The sequence below is a fragment of the Setaria viridis genome, chromosome 5, assembly GCF_005286985.2.
Source record: "Setaria viridis chromosome 5, Setaria_viridis_v4.0, whole genome shotgun sequence".
NCBI classification, from domain to species: domain Eukaryota; kingdom Viridiplantae; phylum Streptophyta; class Magnoliopsida; order Poales; family Poaceae; genus Setaria; species Setaria viridis.
Window position 1 is genome coordinate 28,634,799 of NC_048267.2, and position 17,342 is coordinate 28,652,140.

Below are 17,342 nucleotides of genomic sequence, written 5' to 3' on the forward strand. Positions count from 1 at the left end.
CTCATAAAACGGCTTCGGCTTCGGCTTCTTCGGTGGAGTGACTTTTTTAATGAAGCTAAAGCCGTTTTGCAAAACGTTTGGTAAAACGGCTTCTCAATGGCAATATATGTAATTTTATGATCACTTAATGCTTGGAGAGAGAGGAGAAGCCGGTGAAGCCACTTTTTTCGGCTTCTCCTCTCTAGTGTAAGCCGTTTTGCGGCTTCTCCTCGGCTTTGGTGGTGAAGCCGTTTTGAAATTGACCCTTTGGTAGGGCTTCATCAAAAGCCGGTGGAGAAGCACTTTGAGAAGCCCTACCAAACGGGGCCTTAATGCTTGAAGAGAGAGGAGAAGCCGGTGAAGCCACTTTTTTGGCTCCTCCTCTATAGTGTAAGCTGTTTTGTGGCTTCTCTCCAGCTTCGGTGGTGGAGCCATTTTGAAATTGCTCCTTTGATAGGTGTCGATGCGGAATCCGACCGACTAGTAAATATTAGTAGTTTTGCCATGGGTTGGATCGGATGTGGCCTAACACTCAATGATATAGGATTTATTCTGGTTCGGACAACGGGCCCTACGTCCAGTTCAGGATCAGTTGGTTGACTATATTTCTGAGCCTAGGTGCTCAAAGTTTTGCAGTGAGGGTACAAACGAGTGAGGGATGAGAAGGGGATGTCCGAGTCCTGATCGTGCTTTGGTCCAAGTGGGAGAGAGTGACGGGGGCTCAAACGTGCGCTATGTGTTCGAGAGTGTTCGCCTATGTTAGATGTGGAGGGTACGTCCCCTTTTATAGTGCAAGGGATGGCCTTACAAGTCAGAGAGAGAGTATGGGTGCCACCTAGTCTTGCTGATGCCCACATCATCGGGTACAGTATGGCCACTGTCCTCCATCCCTGTTCATCTCGTCAGACCACTCCATTGTAGCAGGTAGGTTGTGGCGGCACTGTGCAGGGCGTGCGCAGGGTATGGTGTGGTACGGTCCTTTGTACGGTGGTTGATCCGGGCGCTTTTTCTTATCCGTTCCACCTACTCCATGAGCCCACAACGAGCAGGCGTTCCCGGTAGGTCCCAACCGTGTCGGTCGGGGGGAGCGGTGTGTGTCGGTACGGCACATCCCCGGTCGGGAGAACTCGGTCGGAGTCGGATTGTAGTCCTCACCCCGACCAGACCTCCTGGTCGGAGGTGCCGATCAATCGCCGGATCTTGATCTCGGCCTGACGTTGCGTAGCTGGGCGGTCCAGGCGTGTATTGTCATTGCGCCTCCTTGTTGGGCCGAGCGTTGCGGATAGGCGGGCCTATTGGGACTTTGGGTCTATGAACCCGTCAATAAGACTTTATCAAAAATCCGTGGAGAAACACTTTGAGAAGCTTGAATCTGGTCCAAGTTTAGCAGATATTAGGAAGGGGTAGCCGTAGCCTGGTTCGAACGACTGTATCATGGGCCCGCACGGAACTCGCTTTGGCCCACCAAGTCAGCAACCGCCATATATACACGACGAGCTCGAACGAAACGAAATCACCATTTCCCCACCGGCACCCACCTCCACGCCTCCACCCCCAACTCCAACCATCTCCAATCCGCGGCGCCCGCCATGGACGCGGTCTTCAACTTATCCTGCAGCACCCGCCCCACCGTCACCAGCACCTCCACCCTCGCCGCTGCTGCAGGCGTGGGCTACGACGACGGCAAGGACCGCATCAGCGCCCTCCCCGAAGACCTCCTCTACGACGTCGTCTCCCGCCTCCCCATCAGGGACGCCGTGCACACCACCACGCTCTCCAACCGCTGGCGCGACATCTGGAGCTCTGCGCCGCTCGTCCTCTTCGACCAGGACATAGACATCGACCCAGGGCCCAAGCGCGTCTCCGTCGTCGACAGCGTCCTCGTGAGCCACCGGGGCCCGTTCCGCTCCGTCGACCTCTTCTCGTGCGACTCGAAGGACCACGAGCCCGAGCTCGCCCGGTGGACGCGGATCCTCGCCGAGAGGGGCGTCCAGGACCTCGTCTTCATCAGGCCCCGGGTGACCGTCGACATGGCCCTCCCCGCCGCGATTCTCCGCTGCGACAAGCTCTGCCGCCTCCACCTTGGTTTCTGGGAGTTTCCGGACACCACCAACCTCTCGAACGGCGTTCCCAACTTCCCAAAGCTTCGGGAGCTCAAGGTCTTCGGCATTCTCATGGCGGACGGGGACCTCGACCGCATGCTCTCTTCCAGCCCCGCCCTCGAGAAGCTGGCGCTCGACATGAGCCACCGCCCGCCAAAGCATGTCCGTCTCCTCGGCCAGAACCTCAAGTGCGTGATCTCCTATGGTACAATTGCAGTCGAGGTCGCCGTAGTTGAAGCGCCGTGCATGCCTGGAGCGACTCGTCCTGTGGGAAACTTATCCTTATTCTGAAGTGGATGCCTCTGAAGATTCACATGTGGGGGTCAGGATTGTTCAAGGCGCACCTGCGCTGAAGGTGCTTGGGTACTCGGATACAAGAGTCCACCAGCTCCGATTTGGGGACAACGACAAAGTCAACAAGGTGGCGTCTGATGATATGATGCTCCTGTGTATGATGATCACGAGATTGCGCGTGTTCTTTTTTTAGATAGAGTTCCGAGACTTCATGTTCTTTGTATCTGATGATATATGATTTATGGTTTGCATTGCACTGCAGGTGCAGGCTGGCACGAATGCAAGCCCAATGTGCAGGGTCTCCAGTGTCAAAATCTTAGCAATAAAGGTGAATTTCTTTGCAGAAGTCCAGATGCTGCCCAGTTTGCTCAGATGCTTTCCCAGAATCGAGGTTTTGCACATAGAGGTAACTGTTTACGTGATACTTTCACTACTTCAGTTATTTGGGCGTTTTTCATCTTTACTCGCTTGTTTCTTATGTAATTGTGATGTTTGCTAATTTTGTAGTCTGCTGTTTCTGATGAATCGGATGAAGATCACATTCCCGAGTTCTATGAGGAGCTCAGTCCCGTTGAATGTGTGCAATTATACATGAAAGCGAGATGGCATTCCTTAAATACCTAGTCCTGAGAGCAGATCAGATACAAAAGATGACACTTGTGTTGCCTTATGATGAAAAGTTTGATTCTGAGGGTGAGAAAATAAGATCAAGGTTCTACTTGGTCATCTACTTGATCAAGAATGGGCTAGTGAAGCTTGTACAGTTTTGCTTCTGAGGCCTGCAGCAAAGCTTGTTTGCTCCTTCGACAGGGCATTTGATCTTTCTATCGAGGACCCATTTCTGTTGAACGATGGGGAGGAGCTCTTCAGTGACATTAGAAGGAGACAACAAGATGCTAACTGAACAAGCACCAGCGCAACACGGATGAACTAATTCACCAGTTTTTTTGACCCTTGTAATCTGATTGACTACAATATGGGTTCAGGCTCTGAACTTTATTCTGGAGAAGTACTATTCTGATCATGAAACAGAACATATAACTGTGTGGTATAGGGAAAGCATCAAATGTTGCTGTATGATGGTCCACTCAAAGAATTTCCATTACCTACATAAAGTTCTTACTTTACTACCACTTCGTAGATAGATATATGTGCTTGGTGATATTTCTTAGCTATCTGCAGTTTGGTCCTGACTTCAGAAAGATAGTGACAATTGAGATAATACATTGCTTAAGTCTTATATATTTATGTTGGAATTTTCCTTATGAAAATCATTCAATAAATTCACAAGTATGCATTAGAATTGTTGCCTGCATGTTATGCATCCAGGCATGCACCTCTATTAAGTGCTTCTTCATTACTCCTGATTCATATGTTCGGCTTAAGACAGACATCTTCATCTTCTGAACAGAAACATTTTGGTCATATGACTTCACTTTTTCTTCCTAGCATGTTCTATGTAACAAAAATTTAGCATGCTCATGCCTCTGAATTTCGTCCCAAATTGTTGTTTCAAGAAAGTCCTTCTAGTCATGCTTTCAGATAGGCTCTCCTAGTATGTCAACTTAACTATAGATGCTACCTAGTTCCGAGTATTCTAACTTGGCTCAATTTGCTCCTAGTAGATGCCACTTCAATTTTTAAATTTTAACTACCAATTCAGCCATCCTTCCTGTTGCCTTGCCTTAACTCTTACTTCGCATACTGACCATTCCAGATAACCAGTGCTATTGCTGCAATCTGCAGCTTGGATGGTATCTCCAGTTTAATTTGTTGTAACAGCTTATGCTACATGAGCGATGCTTCTCAAGTGATGACAGAGTTAGATGTTTGTCAGTATCCATGGTGTATGTTCTGAACTTCTAATCAAGGGTGCTTTCTCATTGATATATATTCAGTGTCGGAGTCATGTTGGTTGTAATCTGCAATGCTTTAGTTCATCTCTTGGTAGTTAATTTTGCTCATCTGACCGCCTACTTCAACGCAATGTTAGAGTCCTGCACATAATTACAGTTTCTCTCTGGCTGCGAAAGCTGTAAGCCAGTGACGCTGAATGTTAAGTTTAGACTGGTAGTTTCAGAGCATGCTCTGCCGGATCAGGATTCAGGAAACACCTCGGAATATTCCTTGTTTGGATGCTGCACGGCAATGAGCGCGTCCTCGTATTTTCCGGGTACAAACACAGCACATACGCGGCCGCGGGTCCGTGTCGAAGGGGGAGGGCCCACCAGACAGTGTGTGATCGATCGAGGGTTTAAAGTGCCCTGACTCCTCTTCGACTTGGGCTAGAATTGGAATAGCCACCGCCGCTGCTGCTGCTGCTTTCCCCTCCCTCCCTCTTCTTCCACCTCGCCCGATGCCCCTCCCCTTTCCCCTGCGCGCTTCGCTCGATCGCAGCAGGGCTTCACCGCGTCGTCGCGCCGCGGGACCGATCGAGATGCACGCCCCGATCCTCGCGCCGCACCCGCCAGCGGCGAGGGGCTCGCTGAAGAGAGCAGTGGACGAGGAGATCGAGGCCGACTCCGCCGCCTTCTGCCGCACCTGCCACGAGCCCGGTATGCACCTGCCTCGAGCCCGGTATGCACCGATCTCTCACATCCCCCGCCTCGTTCGTTCCCGTGGGCTCCTTCCTCGCGCCTCTGGATTAGCCGGGTTTAATTGTGTTGGGACCCGGGAGGGGTTAATTTTCGTGGTGATCGTGCTGTGCTGCTGTTGCTGGTTGATGAAGTTGCTTCTCCTTTGTTCCGGTGCAGGTGATGAGATTATCTCGCCCTGTAGGTGCAAGGGGACGCAGCAGTTCGTGCACCGCTCTTGCCTTGACCACTGGAGGTCTGTCAGGGTAATGCCTGCTTATTTGCCTTATTTTGCTCACTTCTGTCAAATTCGATCCACCTATTGCGCCTTGTTTCTTATCTGTCGTTTTTCTAAGCAAAGCATATATATCGTTGGAGTTTGTATGGCAACATGCCTTTTCTTATTCTTATAAAGCTTGTTCTCAGTTAATTACTTAATTTTAATCTACGAAACGTACTCAATAAACCTGTGGCAGCAGGTTTAATGTGCTGACATGTATTATGGCTGGCTACTTTTGATGATGAAAGCATGGGATAATTGCTTGTTACTGATTTTTTTTCATGAATACGCAGGAGAGCTGCGTATCTTTGTATTAAGAAGATGTTGTAAAAAGGATTAGTACAACGCGGGCCGTCCGGGTGCACGCACACGGTTAACAGTTTATTGTCTATTACATGCGAGATTAACAACCGTTTTAGAATGAGACGAAGCTCAGTTTATCGATGAAGCCGTTCTCCCGTTGCTTGAGCTTCTGTCGCTGCCGGCCAGCCGATGGTGACCAAATGTTTGGCGCCCGCTGCTGACCAGAGAACGGTTTCATCGATGAGCTGCTGTAAAAGCTGCGCCGGCTGCAAGGGGGTGGCTCTGCCAAACACCCTGTTGTTGCGCTCTCTCCAGATCATCCAGGATATAAGCATTATGCTGGAGTCAATACCTTTCTTCTGCGTAGCGTTCAGGCCATGTCTCATTTGGAGCCACCATTCAGTTAAGCTCCTGCCCAGCACTGGACCGGGAACGATAGAGTGCAGGATGGACCTGATGAGGTGCCATAGCTGTTGAGTGTATGAGCAGCGAGCGAACAGATGGTCGGAGTCTTCTAGTTCCTGATCACACAAGGCGCAGGCGGTGCTGTCCTGTAAACCACGACGATGGCGTCTGGCTGCTGTCCACAAGCGATCTCTGCAGGCTAGCCACATGAAGAAGCACACCTTCATCGGCGCCCATGCTTTCTAGATCAATGAGCCTGCAGGAGATGTTTGTGATCCGATGAAGAACGCCCGGTACGCAGACCTTGCTGAATAAACCCCCGAAGGCTCCCATTTCCAAGTGATAACATCTTCAGAACCTGGCCTTAGCTGAACGCGCTGCAGTTGGTGCCAGAGAAGCACATACGGATGGATGGCCGGCACTGTTAGCTGTCCAACAACGTCGGAAATCAATTTCTTGTCTTGCAAAGCTTCAGACACTAGGCCCCTGTTTCTGACTCTGGACTTGACAGTGTTGCAAAGATCAGGAGCGATGGAGCATGGCGATGACTCACCATTCCACCTGTCAATCCAAAATAAAGCTAGGTTGCCGTCCCCCAGTTGTACTTGAATCGAGGCCTGAAACATTTTCTGAAGCACGTTGTCATTATCAAACTGCAGAGCGAGGTTTCTCCAAGGTCTGTCAGGGTTGGCTCTTTTTAACCACATCCACCTCAATCTCAGGGCATAGGAAGCAATCGTAAGATCTGTTGTACCAAGGCCTCCCAGTTCCTGTGGTCTGCATGATGCAGTCCAAGCGACAGGGCATTGCCCACCATGAGCCTTCTGCCTTGCAGCCCAGAGAAAGCTCCTTCGGCGCTTGTCAATTTCACTGATCACCCACTCAGGAATCTTCAGCGAGATGAATGTGTGAGTGCAAGTTGAGGTCATGACCACTTTTACCATCGTCAGCCGGCCAGCTTTGTTCATCAGTGAAGCTTTCCAGGTCGAGATGCAGGCTGCTACTTTGTCTACCAGTGGCTGCAAGTGTACCTTTTTGAGATGGCCAACAGTGAGTGGGAGGCCAAGGTACTGAATGGGGAATTCGGAGATTCTGGCTGGGAGAAAGGTGCTGATTCTTTGCACCTGCTCATCGGTACAGGCAATGGGGGCTATGAGGCTCTTTTGAAGATTGGTGTGTAGCCCTGAAGCGTTCCCAAAGAAAGCGAGTGTTTCTCTAATGGTGATCATGTCCTGGGCTGTAGGAGAAGCAAAAATCATGACATCATCGGCATATAAGGAGCATTGGTGTTGGATTGCCGTGTGTGCCGGTGGGTGAAGCACTCCTGCTTGTACTGCTTGCTTGAGCAACTGGTGTAGCACCTCCATGACAATGATAAACAACATTGGAGAAAGGGGATCTCCCTGACGTAATCCCAGAGCATTCCGAATCAGTCTGCCTGGATTGCCGTTGAGGATGACTCTGGTAGTGGCTGAGGAGATAAGTGAAGAGATCCAATCGCACCATCTTGTACTGAAGCCCATTGCCTGTAGGACTTGTAGGAGGAATGCCCAGTTGACAGTGTCAAAGGCCTTCGATATGTCTATTTTGATTAGCAAGGTTGGTTTCCTGTTGCGGTGCAAAGTTCTTGCAGCTTGTTCCACGAACTTGAAGTTATCATGAATGGACCTCTTTTGAATGAAAGCACTCTGATTGGTGTCTATGAGGCGATGCAATTCCGGTGCAAGCCGGTTAGCAAGAAGCTTGGCGGCCAGTTTAGCAAAGCTGTGAATTAAGCTGATTAGCCAATAGTCACCGGGGTGTATTGGTTCTGAACTTTTGGGCAGCAGCGTGATCTGAGCACCATTCACCCGGCGCAGTTGTGCGCAGGCGTTTCTGTACAGCGCGTTGAAGGCTCCCATGATTGCTTCCTTGATCACAGGCCATGCCACTCTGTAAAACTCTACCGTGAACCCATCTGGGCCGGGAGCCTTGTCATTTGGGAGTGACTTCACCGTGCTCCAGACTTCGGCTTCAGAGAAAGGGCGATCAAGCTGGTGGAGATCAATTGGCTGAATATTCAGAGCGGCGAGGTTGATGAGCTCGGTTCTGTCAGAGGTGGTGCCCAGGATGCTGTTGAAGTGCTGAAACAACATTGTCTCCTTATCTTCTTGCGTGACAGCCGTGTATTCCCCGAGCTGCAGCCTAGTGATGAACTTTTTCTTAGCACGATGGCCGGCTTGCATACGGAAAAGACGTGTGTTGGTGTCCCCATCACGAAGATGTGTGATGCGTGAGCGGAGTCAGATCATGGTCCTTTCCAGGGAAGAAAGGCCTAAGCTTTTGATCTTGAGCTCTTTCCTTAACCGGTATTCCTCCAAGGTGAGCTGCCTCTCCTCCTGTGCTTTGTCGAACCAGTGAACGATAGTTTTGGCCACGAGCAATTGCAGCTTGATTTGTCCTACGTTCCTTTGGCTCCAGCTTTGGAGTTCCTTGGTAGTGTTTCTGAGCATGGCGTCTAAACGTGTGAAGGGGTCAGTGACGAGCTCAGAACACGTCCAGACTTTCTGCAAAGCTTCCTCGAAGCCGGGCATCTTGATCCACCAGTTCTCAAAATGGAACCGACGTTTTGCACTGAAGTTTGCATTCGTTGCAAGGAGGAGCGTGCAGTGATCCGACAGCCCTGACGCGAGCGCTTGCAAGAGGCAACCGGGGTAGTTTAGTTCCCAGTCCACCGTGACTAAGATCCTGTCCAACTTTTCCAAGGTTGGGCAAGCTCTCTCATTACTCCAAGTATATCTTCACCCGTGCAGGTATACGTCTTTGAGCTGCAGCTCGTTGACAAAACGTCTGAAGCGGCCCATGTTCCTTCGGTTGAGGTAGTCATTGCTTTTATCGGAGGCACACAGGATGAGATTAAAATCTCCTACGTTCATCCATGGGCCAGTGATGCGGCTGTGGATCGAGCGTAGCTCGTCCAAGAAGACGATTTTATCTTCATCAGGCTGCGGGCCGTATACTGAGGTTAGGCACCATGGTTGAGTTTGGGCGCCCGTCGTGATGGAGACAGTAACGGAGTAGTTCCCGGTTTCAATGGCGGCACAGGTGATTTCAGGGCTCCTGCACGCGATCAGCACTCCACCACTCACACCAGAAGACGGCAAGTAGGAATAACTCGCGAAGTTACTTCCCAACATTTCAGAGAGGAGGAAGGGGGAGATTACTGCCAGCTTCGTCTCCTGGAGACACACGATGGACGCATTCGCGTCGTGCACCACTTCCCGGAGAGAGTCTCTACGGGTTCGCGCGTTGAGGCCACGCGTGTTCCAAACTAAAACATTTTAGTTGCACAAGTCCATTGCTATTGTCGACGTTGGTGCTTGAGCAGGTGTAGCGTCAGTGTGCGGCGACCGCTCCACCGGCCAGCGAGGTGATTCTCATCAGCTCGTCGTCAGAGAGGGCGTTCGCTGCAGGGAAGATATCCCTAAGCGCGGCAAAATGTTTGGGTTGCATCGTGGAGTGGAGGAATTTGTCAAACTCAGCGGTGGACACTTGCTCAGCATCTTGCTCGCGGGGGACAACGCCTAGCTTCTTCATGACCAAGATTTCACCCTTCTTCGACGGCCTTACGGTGCTGTTCAGAGCCTGATTGGCCAGGCGGCCACTGCGACGTGGAGTTGGCGCCGCTGCTGGGGTGGTGATGGCTGGTCGTGCGGTGAGCGGAGCTTGCAGAGCAAGGCAGACGGAGTTGAGGAATGCCGTCATCCGCACGAGAGCCGCCTCAAAGCTGGGCCGGGCGGTGGGGGAGCTCACGTTCGTAGCAGGCGACGCCGTAGCCGCAATACTGTGTTGAGGGCCCGCAACAGGGCACGTCCTGGGCGTGTCATCCGCAGGCGCGGCGCGCCTGGCCGTGGTGGACTGTCTAGGTGCCGGCATAGCAAGATGGTCACCATGGACTTGCAGCTCGTTACCACTGTCGCGCTGGGCAGCGTGCGGTGTAGGTGCGTCAGGGACCGATGTTACTGATATATCCATAGTCCATTGTTTGGTCAGCATGGTAGCACTGATTTTTTTCTGTCTTGTTAGATTGCTTGGATCGATTGCTCGTTCTGTTCCTGTGGGGATTTTCTTTGCCATGAGTCCTCGAATCCAAATTTTTCTTTCTGGGATGGGGTGCGCTGAGTCATTCACCCACTTTGCTGTCGATATTTCTGCGAGTGTGGGAGGGAAATGTGTTTGGTTATTTTGAGCAGGCATGGTTGATGAACCTGCTCATGATCAATTGCTGAATTGGTTTAGGAGAAGGTGTTTGTGGATCGATGGTTGGGAAATATGTGACTTGATATTGATTTTGCAGGTGCTGGCAGCTGATTGAGGACAGAACCATACAATGATGTTCTCCTTGTTCTATGGCCTATGGAACCATATCTTCAGCAAGACGGAGTTCCATGTGCTTATCCTCGGAGTTCATAAGGATGGGAAGCCGGTAATTCTTCTGAAGGTTGTGTATCCTAATTCCTAACCGTGTTCCTTAAATTCCCTGCGGTTCCTGAGTGCTAGAACTATTAGGTTGAGTTCATTTTGTACTTATCTGAACTATGTCTATGCCAAACTTGATTGCAGTTAAAACATGGCTATGCAGACCTTGCTAGAAAAGTTGAAGTTGATCTACCTGAAGGGAGAAGGTCTTCTGCATGATCGGATTGTTCCAATAGTTGGTCTTAATATTGGGTGTATTGAAGATGTGAATGTAAAGCTTGTTTTCTGGGACCTGGGAGGTCGGGTATGGTTTCTCCTGCAGAGTTATAGACTCGTCATCGACAATCTTGTCGTTGAAACTTCTCCATTCAGCATGAGTTGCGGTTGATCGCTTTAGGTTTCAGTCATTTGGTTAATTTGAGTTAGCAATGTAACTTCTGGTGACAGAACTTGTTACAATTCTCAAATAAAAACGCCTGGATCATGTATCTAGCCATAATCTGTATGCTTAAACATGAGGTTTTCCAGTGGGCTGGTACAGTTCTAGAATATTGAAGCGTGTGCTTGTACTCAAGGCATGTAGTGATCAGTTTTTATGTTGCTTCGCATTAAAACAACCACAACCACAACAAGAGCCTGTAGTGATCATGTCTTTATGTTTTCCACATATATCAGTTCCTCTTATCTTAATTTAGTGTATTAAAAACTTGCACATCAACGCTGCAGAGATAATCATCTGCATCTATTGCTTGTTGCCATTGGTTGTGCAAAATCTTCCTCATTGACTTGTCATCATCATTAAGAGCATAGGCATTGATCTTGACAAACTGAATCAAATCAAATTCCATGTGTTTTCTGTGCGTGCTTTTTCTTATCAAATTATTCTGAATGTTGGACAGGAGATGTGATCATTGAGCTCGTTTCTAGCAGTTATATAAGCCGATAGCCAAACAAATATAATATAAGTAATCAAATCTGCTACTAGGAAGGTACTCTTTTTCTTTGTGATTTGCAAGCAGTATTGATAGGCTGATATATAAGGTATGCAACCATGGGCGAAGTTTGACTAATATCTCAATCTTCAGCTTTAGCAGTCTATCGGTGTCACATATGAACATACAAGCAATCTGAATGTTTGTGCTACTAGCACATTTCTGCATCCTGAATGCAGCTAATCATACCGGAAAAGGGGAAGCTGTAGGTAACTTCATTTTCTTGTGATCTCTTCTGCAATAAGTATGTCTGGTTGCAGTTGTAATCTAAACACACAGGACGATGTTATGCTTTGCAGTGGTTCTGAACTTCTGATCTACCAATCTTTCCTGAACCTTTAGGTGTAAAGCTGAGTGATGCTTCGAAGGAGCTTGGGAAGAAGGTTGCAACTAGAGATTTTGCTGTTAAGGTATCCTATAGGTTGTTCCCTCCTGTCACTATTGTTTATATATTTTTCCCTTAGCTATTTCTTGATGGCATGTTTCTGTATTTTTCTTTGTGGTTCTTGCCTCGAGTTCAATTTTTGCCCTGTTAGAGAATACGGAATTAGATAGGACAGGGGGGATATCATTTCAAGCAGGTAGTTTGAGAACCATGACCTTTAGTTCTTTACATTACAGCTTCATTATTTAGTTCTGCCTTTATTAATGATACTGTACTTGGTTAATTATTTTTTCTGAAGTCTGAACTTTATTATCAATTGATGGAGTATTGGATGCCTGACCTGTCCTACTTTTATAAAGCAATGGAAGATTCTAAAACCCTAGCATCTGCAGATTGTTCCCAATAAGATTATGTTTTGTTTCAGCAATGAGGTTTGTTGTTAAATAGGATTCTGTAGCTGTTTATCTGGGTTGAACACTAATACAGATATCTCAATCTCATGTTAAATCCTACCTGGTTAGGACTATTGTCATTAAAAACATAAGTTTGACATTCATTGTTTGCAGAGTTCTACTTCTAAGTTTCTTTAATTTGCATAATGAACAATGCAAGCAATCTATATTGGAGAAAATTCAGGCAAATCAATTTGAGGCACTGGCCTCTGTTGAGGAAAGACCTCTGAAAAATATGGGGTAAATAGCCTGAAGTGGAAACCATTAACAAAAGGCCGGGCGGAAAAGGAGTCATCACCGGACCATGTTAGTTTCATTCTTGTTGTCGGACACACTACAGTACTTGAGTTTCATCCTTGTGCTCATTATGGTTGGGTCCTCTGGTCAGGTATATGTGATCCATAGGAGTAGCTTCTTGTTTTGTTGGCTTTTTCATTGTAAGACCTGCAATTCGTTCTTTTGTTTCAAGCTCGTGCTTTGATCCTGTAACTTCAAATGTGATTTATTTATGCAACAAGAGTGTACAGTCAATTATTGTTACCTATCAATAGAAGGTTACTCTCCTAGTGTGTTGTTGTTTTATATCTTAATTTCACCTCAATCATTTCGATTTGGATGGATTATTGGTGGGTTATAGAGCTTGTGTTTTAATTGTCTTAATTAATTACTTTAAATGTAAATGTCTTGAAGTGCTTAATATGCCTTCAACATTCAAATCTATCAAGCATTCTAGGCTTTTAGCTTGTTTTTTAGAATGAACTGTGTGTACCAAGGATTTTTTACATGAATGTATGGTTAATTTCTCGAGAATGAATTGGATTTGCTCTAAATATGTAGTCCCAGCTTACACCCAGGAGAAAACTTTGGCTTCCTTGAATTCTATGGCAATGTTTACCAGGTCCAATCAATTGTTGAGAATGCAATAGTACTCTTCAATTATTGCTGGGTGTGGCCTGGTCCAGCACTCCACCGAGGAAATATTTGAACGCTTATCATGCGTTCATTCAGGAATGTAGCCTTTCTTGAAACTCCGGGTGGTCGTACACAAGATGCAGTCCACTTAAAAAATGTTTATAGTCTGGTGTCTGGACATGGTGTTTGCAGGTGCAAAAAAAGGTTTTGAGTACGATATTTGGTGCTGATAGCATTGCATGGGTGATGGGTGAGCTCCAGTAAGACAAACATCACGGCTATATATTTTTTTTCTCTCTAAAAGACACCTATATTGCTGGGCTGCTTGATGCCTCTGCCCACGTTTGCTCGTAGCAACAGCAACGCACGGGCACATTCCTAGTCTTCTCTTAATAAACGAATGAGCTAGACATTTTTTTTGCGATCTTTCGGGCTCCCACCCTTCGCCGTGCGTCTGCCATCGAGCAATCGCGATCCTCGCTACGACTTGCGGGCGTCGATCTTCCCCCTCGCCAAAACAAGATCAACTCCGCAAAGATCGCCTGTCAGTTTCTTTCCGTAACTTCTCCTGCTCCTTCGCTCTTTTTCATCTCCATCGCACCTCCGCGGTTCCTCCGCACGTCGTCCCTGTCGTCCATCGTCGCCTACTCATCCCTCGCCCGTGCCAACGCACGGCTGTCTGCATCTGCACGCGGTCATTGTCAACGTCGGCGGCGCCATAAGAGCCCCGCCACCACGCATAAGAAGGAGAGTCAACAGCCGGCCTCTTCCCTTGCTTCTCGGTTTTTTTCTCTCCAACTGCACGCGATCAGAATCGAGCCTCCACGTTCACGCGACGATGGCGCCGCACTGGTGACCAAGGCAATTACCTCCTCGCGCGATCAGTTGAGAATACATGCATGTCTGGGTGCATATCAAAAACTATATACGGATGTGCTAGCACCTGAACGTCCGATAATTTTTTTTATCGGACGCTCCGTCGCAACATTGAAAAATAACTATCAAAACATCAAAAATCAACACTTGCAACATGAAAATATGCACTAAAAATAGTTTTGGAACTCATGCACGCCATCCATCTCAAGGATAAAAAATCCTCATGTGGAACATTTCATCATGTTTCATGCAACATTCATCAGAAGATAAATTTGCAACACCTTTACGTGCATGAAACATCTCGAATCGCTTCGTACAACATTCAAAACAGACACATTGCAACAATAAAAATCACAAGTTGCAACATCTCGAATAGAAACAATCTTGCGATCCCGACCAAATCAAGTATTGCAACAACCAAAAAAAGCATCTCTTACAGCATTGCAACAATAAAAAATCATCTCTTACAGCATTGCAACAACGAAAGAAAAAGAGGCCGAAACAAAGAAAACAACCATATGCAACATCGTGAATAAGTTGGTGCAACACCCGATTGCTAGCAAGTTGGACTGTTGCAAACAGATGAAACATCAAAAGCCAACTGTTGCAACATCCAAAAATCTCTACTGCAACATCAAGAGGTACCTATCGCAACATGGAGTCGTCAGTAGGTGCGCCGACATGGGTGCCGACTTCTCCTAGCCGAAGACACCCTCGCCGTCGACGATGTAGACGAAGGCGTTCCAGCCCTCCAGGACGGGCTGGTGGATCTGGGAGCCCGGGCGCATGGTGAAGTCCATGTACATGGTCGGGGTGTGCGTGTCGATGAGCACGTCCATGCAGATGACGATGAAAGTGAGGTCCCATAGAAATCGAGCATCATTACAATGCGGGAGTAGGCCAATCAGTGTGTTGCTGCTCCACCGTATTCCGCCATGGCCTACTGCATCCACATCGCCATGCCCTTGCAGCAGCCCCTATGTGCAGCACGCCCCGTGGCACAACCCGCTGGCCGTTGCCGTCGAGGAGCAGTACCGAGTCCAGGGCACCTCGCAACAGGATCTCAAGGGACATGGTGTTCTTCTCTATGGGAAAGGGATAAGAGCAAAAGAAGAAAGGAAGGTGAATGAGTGGTCGAGAGTTACCTGCACTTCAGGGCGCTTCTAGTAAAAGTTCATATGGGCAGGGATGAGACACGTATTCATGGTGGAAAGTTGGCCAGCGAGATTAATAATTAAGCAAGCACTATGAGCTGTGAGCGAGCGTCCAATTTTGTAGGTTAGGTCAGACGACCGGGTAGTAGCATTACCGAACTATATATCTTGAGAAGCTAAAACGAATAGCAATCTGATGATCGGGTGGGAACTGGGAAGTATATATATATTGCCTAACTACCCATGTTAATTCCTAATTAGCCAGGAAAAACGGCAACGGCCGCGGAGTACTCTTCGCAGGCGCCGGAGGAAGCCGCTGCCGCTCGGAGCTTGCCGTCGCCAGCCACACAGAGACCGTGCCGCTGCCGCTTCTTCCCGTGCCTTCTCTGGCCAAGTCGCATATGGCCACCGCCCGTCGTATACCTAGGTGAGCAGCCCCTATGATCTTCCTCGGCGCACTACGGGAAACCTCAAAGTCGCCGAGTGTAATTACTTCGCCGAGTGCATTTTTTCGGGCACACGGCGAAGGACCGTTTTGCCGAGTGCAATATCAAAAACACTCGGCAAAAATAAAACACTCGGCGAAGGACCGGTTTGCCGAGTGCCGCCAAAAAAACACTCGGCAAACACCCAGGAGGCACTCGGCAAAGTTGGACACTCGGCAAACTGACGACCACGTGACTTCCCCGTGCCGCCGCCGGCGGCCCTCCGTGACGGACGTTAGTCTTTGCCGAGTGTCAATGGAGGGCACTCGGCAAAGGCACTAGTTTGCCGAGTGTCGTGATGGGACACTCGGCAAAGTGGCCTGTATGCCGAGTGCTAGGGGGCACACTCGGCATACTATAGGGTTTGCCGAGTGTCTTCTGACACACTCGGCAAAAATAATTTTTTTTCCCTCCTCCACCCTCCAAACTTTTTACACTCCACATGTATGGCATTTGGCACTGCATGGTAGAAGATGGACTATTTTTTGACCTGTTTGCTATATTTAATCAATTAATTTCATTTAGAGTAATTTTTTGATTTAAGTCAAATTTGAACTGCAAGTGGTTGGAATAATGGAATAATATGAGTGGAAAAATCATATTCATGTTAGTGAGTCCAAATTGAGGTCTCACCCAGAAAATGAAAAGAAATTTCGAACATTTTGCTAAGGAAACACGACTACGAACGTGTGGCCAAATGATTGTTTAATTCTCAAAAATACAAACGAAGTTTGAAAATCATGAGATTTTGCAAGATGCTATGATTTCATATGCAGAGGCTGTGGTAAAAAATTGACAAGGTTTCGCACAAGTTTTGACATATGATGTTTAGAATTCGAAGCATCTCCCGAGAGAATTCGTAGAAGTTGAAAGGATCCGGTAAGATTTTGAGACGAATCGATACATGTATTTCTCATTGAGTCCAATTTTTTTTATAGGCTATAGAGAACATAGATTGGTTCATGTCAAATTTTGGGAATTTTTCAGATCCGTTTGGTAATTTTTATTCATTAATTGCACGTATATGAATTTAATAGATATAAATTTAATATGAGCTATAAATCCATGAAATGATGGAAAAATATTACTTAAAAAATGAAATACGCAATGTTTAGTGAATTTGACTAGGTTTTTGCAAACTTTACAATCTTTTAATTAATAAAACTAGTTTGACATGAAATAATAGTACTCATTTGCCGAGTGTCAGGGGATGGCACTCGGCAAAGAGCCTATTTGCCGAGTGTCAAATTTGGGACACTCGGCAAACATCGCCGCGGTCCACCTGCCAGCCCCCTACGAAATCCGAATAAAAAAATTAAAAAAAAATGTTTGCCGAGTGCTCCTGATCTAGCACTCGGCAAAGCCTTTGCCGAGTTCTAGATCATAAGCACTCGGCAAACCTTGCCGCGGTCCACCTGCCAGCCCCCTGCGTATTTCGAATAAAATAATTAAAAAAAATGTTTGCCGAGTGCTCCTGATCTAGCACTCGGCAAAGCCTTTGCCGAGTGCTAGATCAGGAGCACTCGGCAAAGTGGCCCTATCCACACTTAGCCACGCACGCACACGCCCGGCCACACGCACGCCAACAGCCACGCACGCACACGCCCGCGCCTGTAGCCGCCCCGGCCCCCGCGCCCGCGCCGCCGCCGCCGCCGCCCGGCCCCCCGCGCCCGCGCCGCCGCCGCCCCGCGC

At 48.0% G+C, this 17,342-nt stretch overlaps 2 protein-coding genes across 7 annotated transcripts; both read left to right on the forward strand.

The window, feature by feature from the left end:
- The first annotated feature begins 1,353 nt into the window (after positions 1–1,353).
- On the forward strand, positions 1,354–3,568 carry LOC140222870 (F-box/LRR-repeat protein At3g26922-like). Its single transcript, XM_072293996.1, has 2 exons — positions 1,354–2,360; positions 2,638–3,568. Exons 1-2 carry the CDS (start codon positions 1,569–1,571, stop codon positions 2,872–2,874), a joined length of 1,029 nt encoding a protein of 342 aa, XP_072150097.1. The 5' UTR covers positions 1,354–1,568; the 3' UTR covers positions 2,875–3,568.
- A 1,095-nt stretch (positions 3,569–4,663) lies between these two features.
- On the forward strand, positions 4,664–12,789 carry LOC117858744 (uncharacterized). Of its 6 annotated transcripts, XR_004641034.2 has the most exons (8): positions 4,664–4,952; positions 5,129–5,214; positions 5,522–8,297; positions 10,273–10,416; positions 10,539–10,698; positions 11,294–11,383; positions 11,480–11,595; positions 11,729–12,789. XR_004641034.2 is itself a non-coding variant. In XM_072293605.1 (7 exons), the coding sequence occupies exons 1-3, from the start codon at positions 4,732–4,734 to the stop codon at positions 5,543–5,545; spliced, it is 309 nt and encodes a 102-aa protein (XP_072149706.1). In that variant the 5' UTR covers positions 4,664–4,731; the 3' UTR covers positions 5,546–10,416; positions 10,539–10,698; positions 11,294–11,383; positions 11,480–11,595; positions 11,729–12,789. The 6 variants fall into 6 exon arrangements, 2 of the variants coding, with proteins under 2 accessions (XP_072149706.1, XP_072149707.1); XR_011898164.1 differs by having other exon boundaries at positions 5,522–10,416; XR_004641032.2 differs by lacking the exon at positions 5,522–8,297.
- The last annotated feature ends 4,553 nt before the right edge of the window (positions 12,790–17,342 follow it).